The sequence below is a fragment of the Rhagoletis pomonella genome, unplaced genomic scaffold (genome assembly GCF_013731165.1).
Source record: "Rhagoletis pomonella isolate Grant_MI unplaced genomic scaffold, Rhpom_1.0 Rhpom_scaffold_00006, whole genome shotgun sequence".
In the NCBI taxonomy this organism is placed as follows: Eukaryota; Metazoa; Arthropoda; class Insecta; order Diptera; family Tephritidae; genus Rhagoletis; species Rhagoletis pomonella.
The window spans coordinates 51,990,890-51,997,077 of NW_023458560.1; the positions used below are offsets into that span (position 1 = coordinate 51,990,890).

The 6,188-nt window shown below is 36.1% G+C and overlaps 1 protein-coding gene across 1 annotated transcript; it reads right to left on the reverse strand.

The window, feature by feature from the left end:
• Positions 1-3,768: 3,768 nt before the first annotated feature.
• LOC118741976 lies at positions 3,769-5,737 on the reverse strand. The gene is made up of 4 exons (XM_036473943.1): positions 5,702-5,737; positions 5,315-5,523; positions 4,211-4,830; positions 3,769-4,131 (listed from the first exon to the last, which is right to left on the reverse strand). Exons 2-4 carry the CDS (start codon positions 5,466-5,468, stop codon positions 3,769-3,771), a joined length of 1,137 nt encoding a protein of 378 aa, XP_036329836.1. The 5' UTR covers positions 5,469-5,523; positions 5,702-5,737.
• Between the last annotated feature and the right edge of the window lie 451 nt (positions 5,738-6,188).

Sequence of the window (6,188 nt, forward strand, 5' to 3'; positions counted from 1 at the left end):
TGCGACGTCTACTACAGTTGCCACGTAAAGGAGCGCAAATTCGGTGTTGGATTCGGGGTAGGAGAGAGACTTCGTCGCCGAGTACTGGCGTTCACCCTGGTGGACGAATGTCTAGCCACAATCCCCATCAAACCTAGATTCTTCGCTCATCTGCGCCCATGCCCCGACGAAGGGAAGGATGAGGTGTCCAAGGATCTCTTCTATGAGCGCTTGGAACGTATATATGAGCGCTGCCCCCGAAACGATGTGAAAATCGTGCTGGGCGATTTTAATGCCAAGGTGAGCAAGGAAGGGATCTTTGGAACCACCGTCGGAAAGTTCAGCCTCCACGGCGAACTTCCGATAACGGACTGAGGCCGATCGACTTCGCCGGGGCCGAAACATGGTAATATGTAGTACTAGGTTCCAGCATAAGAACATCCACCAAGCTACATGGCTGTCTTCGGATCGAAAAATAAATTTATTCGCCACTCGACTCACACACCTCCTCTCTGAGAGCACTCTTCAACAATCCGACATACGGGAGCAGTGGACCAACATTTCCCGATCATAGGTACCGCCGCCGAAGAAGTAGTTGGATTTCAGCGAGCCCGAAAGAACAACTGGTACGATGAGGAATGTCAAGAAGCCGCAGAGAAAAAAGACGCCGCCTATACGCCACGCTGCGATTAGGCGCAACGCGAGCCATATGGGACCGTTATAAGGCACTGAAGAAGGAAGCAAGACGTATTTGCCGCAATAAGAAGAGAGCGGCCGAAATACGTGAGTGCGAATAGCTTGAGATGCGACCCCGCCATACGCGCCAACCACCGCGGAATCAGCCTTCTAAGCATAGGTTGTGAGGTCTTATCGAGTGTACTGTGCGAAAGACTCAAGCCCACCGTCAACGAACTGATTGGAACTTATCAGCGTGGCTTTAGGTCTGGAAAATCCACCATAGATCACACACGCCAAATCGTGGAATAGACCCGCGAGAATAGGATCGGCACTCATCACCTATTTGTCGACTTTAAAGCCACTTTTGATAGTACTAAAAGGAGTTGCCTATACGCCGCTATGTCTGAATTTGGCATCCCGTCAAAACCCATATGGCTGTGTAAAATGACGTCGGACAATACCACCACCTCCATGAGTATAGGGAAGGACCTCTCCGAGCCGTTTGATACCAAACGAGGTTTCAGACAAGGGGACTGTCGGTAAAAACAACGTCTGTTCTGCCTTCTCGGGATTGGATAGAGAAGCAAAGCGAATGGGTCTGGTGGTGAACGAGAACAAAACCTAGTATCTCCTGTCATCACACAAACAGTCAGAGCATACGCGTCTTGGCACCCACATCACTGTTGACAGTTACAAGTTTGAAAAAGTAGACGACTTCGTTTATTTGGGAACCAGCATCAACACCGATAATAATGTCAGCCTTGAAATCCAACGGAGAATCACTCTTGCCAACAAGTGCAATTTTTGGCTGAGTAGGCAATTGAGAAGTAAATTCCTCTCTCGCCGTAAAAAGACCACACTCTATAAGTCACTCATCATGCCTGTGCTGGTGTATGGAGCGGAGGCTTGGACAATGAAAGCATATGAAGAGGCGGCTCTTACAGTTTTCGAGAGAAAGATTCTGCGAAAGATTTACGAACCTTTACGCTTTGGTTATGGCGAATATCGCAGACGATTTAACGATGAGCTGTATGAGCTTTACAACGATATAGACATAGTGCAGCGAATCAAAATTCAGCGGCTCCGCTGGCTTGGCCATGTCGTTCGAATGGACAGAAACGCTCCTGCCCTGAAAATATTCAACGTGGGCCGCGATGCTGGTAACAGAGGAAGAGGAAGGCCTCCTATGCGTTGGAAAGACCACGTGGAGAAGGACTTGGCTTCACTTGGCATTTCCAATTGGCGTCAGTTGGCACAGAGGAACAACGACTGGCGTGCTTTGCTGAACTCGGCCAAAATCGCTTAGGCGGTTACAGCGCCAATAAAGAAAAAGAGGAAAGGTAATTGCAGACGTAAGAGTTTTGGAATTGTTGAAATTCGATTAAACATTCTTATGACTATGGTGTTTACAGCCTTGGCCTTTATTTTCTGATAACACGTTCCACGTTCTTTGTTAAATATTCAAACACTTTGCAGATCAGCACAAAAGCTTTTTAGATAGCAGAAATATGTAAATACATTTGAGCAACTCTCACGAGTTGTTACATTTTTCGACACGTTTACTCGCACACCTTAACTTAAAAGTCATATAATATAAAAGTAATTAACTATTGGCGTGGAAGATTTTAACACAGTATTCCTTATGCAAATATATGTTACTTTTTTCATGTATATAACAATTTTAGAATGAATTTCGAGTGTGTAAATTAAAATTGTGAAAATGCAATTTTGGTTTCTCAAATCATATTCATCTTTTACTCAATGTAATTTTTTTTTATTTTGAAACTTCACACATATGTTGTATTTGATGTCAACCTCCATTACCTGTAATATGAACATTCTATTTGAAGACTTCCCAAATTTATTAAAAAAACAATCAGGAATTTTTCGTAACAATGAAAAAATTAGTAGTGTTGGTACTTTTTTTGCCTGAATAAAGGTTTCAAGGCTAAAATTGTTCAAATACTTGATTTATTTTTTATTGTACTTGTTTCCGAAACTGCATTGATTGGAATATATGCAAGAAGACAGCTTTAGCATATTTTTTTGTGGCGATGGAAGACAGTGAAACTAAAAAAACAACTCGTGAAATTTACTCATATACTAATAAGGGATTTGAATCTTGCTGAAAGCACCAGACATCTCTTTATCACCGCCCTGAATACGAACTCCCGAAAATTCTTTGAAATATAAAAATATGAGAATGCCGTGCTTATTAGGCTCGCACATGGTTATTTAAAATCCACCTTCTTTCTTTACAGGTTGCAGCGATACCTTCCTAAGTATGTACTATTGTAGGATGCCGTAATTTAACAATACACATCCGCTCTGTTCAATAAATCTTTTTATTCTGCTTGAAATATAAATTTTCACAATACAGAAAAACTTATTCGTTCACTTCCCTTTTCAACGAGTCACGTACGCATGCTCCCCTTTTACATACATTCAACAACGAGTTACACAAGTTTACGCCCCCTTGAACATAAGTATTTACATACACACATACATTTATCAGAATGAAACATAATAAATAATATAAAAAAAACTTTTTAATATACAACGCTTTAATAAATGGACTAAAAAGTAGAAAATAATATTTCTCAGTCCCATAGAATTTGTTTTGATAACTTTTGATTTTGAAATTTTAGCAAAAGTCATTATAAACAATCTATGAAATTGAAAATGAAAAGCGTGGAGCGCATGCAATACAAATCATTCGATTTAATTGACAATAGTCAAACTACATAACGTAGACCTAAAATTTCTACAGCGAAAGTAGAACTTTGAAACAGGGCTGCATAACTATATAAACAAAAAAATTTCGTTTCGTTATTTATTAAAAAAACAACTTATCAAAAAATTTCATTTGCTTATTATGAATAAACAAAATATGAACACAAAAATAGTTTCGTTAGTTATAAAAAAATGTTAACGAAAAAAATTTCGTTTCGTTGATTATCAAAAAGGAAATATCAATAGTTTTTTTGTTTCATTATTTAAGAAGAAAATTGTAAGCAAAATTTATGTAGGAGTACGTAGCATTATGGGATTTCTTTTTATTAAATAATTAACAAATAGTAAACAAAACGCTGTTAAGAAATTATGCGAAAACTAATTGAGCCGTAACATTAATATCGCTTCAGTGATATCATCACTCAAACCTGACCTATAGTCATTAATTATATATTTTAAAGTGGAGAACGCCCGCTCTACACTAACTTGCGTAGCGGGAGTTGCATGAATAATTTTGTATAGCTGGTACAAGGTACTGTGAGTAAATTTTTTTGACTCCCAATAGTCTGCTAAATTGGCCTTCAAATCGCAATTTTCATTGAATGCTTCTATGATTGAAAATGCCTCTGTGGTATTTTCGCTTCTTGGTTCGTATTGGGAGATTTGGTTTAGTAGTGTGCCAAGCAAATTGTCACTGTCTTCATGTACTTCACTACTTGAATTAGCAGCAGGCTCTTGCGTCTGCAAAAAGATGTCAGAATACTTGCAATTGTATCTTTATATTTCAAATCATAGAGATCAAACATATATATGTACATACATTGTTGTCATTTCCATGAATTTTTAAGTAGAGAGCCTTCAAATGCTCTACTGCAACTGATTTTAAAGGTGCGAATTCTGGACTGTGGAGTAACCGTCTCAGTCGCGGATCAAGATAGATTGCTGCCGCCACGGTTGGGTTTTGGAGCAAGTTATCTTTCCTCTGGTTTAAAGACTGCAACAAAAGTTTGGAAATGTGATATTTGTCCGCTTCTTTCTTTACAACAAGAATCATTTCCAAATAGGTTTTAATGAAGTCTCCAAATAGCAAATTTTTTTCTTGCAATTTTACGGTTGTCTTTTTAATTATGCTGAAGCTGCTTAAAAATTCATCTACAAATGACCAGTCAATATTGGCTTCTTTCATATTTTCTGAGATGAATGTGTCTAAGTTTCTCAACCGTTTAAGTAACTCATACGAGTAAGACCAACGAGTTGGACAATCAGCTGTGGGAGGCAATAAATTTTGCGACGATATGAGTCTGTGTATTGCTGGCGTACGCAGCTTTCGCACTATATTGCGGCATTCTCTAAAACAGTTTTTAATTTCTTCATTTTTAAAAACGTCGTTTACGCTTAGCTGTATGGTATGCGTGGCACATCGTATAACTACAATTGACTCTAAAAATAAAATTATGTAATGTACACAATACTATTATTAATATAGCTGTTATAACACTAGCCTACAGTTTAAGAAAATTATTTGATTTATATACATATATATTTCATTTTATTTTATTTTATTTTATTTTGTTGTGTTTTGTTTTGTTTTATTTGATTTTACTTAATTATTTTTTTTATTTTATTGTATTTTTACTATTATTTTATTTTACTTTTTTTTAAATTAATTGTACTTTGTTTTTTTTATATTATTATTATATATTTTATTACAATTATTATTTTTTCTTAATTATCTATATTTGGTTTTAATATTTTTTTATTTTGTTATTTTTATTAGGATTGATATTTTATTTTTTTAATTTAATTTGTTTGTTTTGTTTTTTTTTCTATTATTTTTTAAGTTAATGTTATTTCATTTTTCTTCTTTTTTTATAGTACTGTAAACTAGTTTTATTGCTACTATTATTATTATTTAATTGCTTACGAAAATTTTGCGAAACACAAGTGTCGAATTCTAGATCTTCAAAAATGGTTTCGAAACTTTCAAAAAAGGCATCGTCGACATCTTCTGATGGATTTAGTAAAGGCATTTCTACTTCCTTACTTTCGTGTTGCAGGAGGTTTCCGCAGCTGACCATGTTGCTGCCGTTATCACTTGTGATACTGTACACTTGACTAATTGTGATATCATATCTATTGAAATTTATTAAGTTAAAGTAATAAGTAAATAAACTTTGAATGTTGAATTTTCAACAAAAGTTAGATAAGTAATTAAGTATGTATGTATGTACATTAATTTTAAAATTAGAAAACGCTAATGCTACAAAAAACGCTTTGCTATCTTTAATATCAAGTAATTATTGACACATACCTTTCTAGACTTTTCAAAATTAGTTCTTTTAGGTTTCTTGCGGTGTGTTTTTCACGAAAATTATTTACTGCCTACGTTTTTATGGTAATTTCTCCATTTAGTAAATGTTGCGCATTTAAGCATACCACGTTACGAAAAAGCCGCTGGGCACTGTCAATTTTTATAGATATTATGCGATTTTTTAGTGTTGTTTTTAAATTGTTAACTTCAGTTGTATGTTTTTGCATTAAAATCTCCCCTATATTATTACGGGTAATTTTGTGCAAACTTAATTGTCGACATATTGGCGTAAATAACTTTTGAAAAGTGTTGGTATTAAAAAATCTTAAGGCTACACCGCATTCCGTAACGAAACCCGCGCAAATATCTTGCACGTCGTTTTCACTTAGCTCAAGCTCAATTTTAATTTTTTTTCTTGCTGGGTCGTCAGCATTTTCGCTTTGCTGTAGTTGTTGCTGCTGCACTTGCTCGTCCTGAAGCCTTCCAA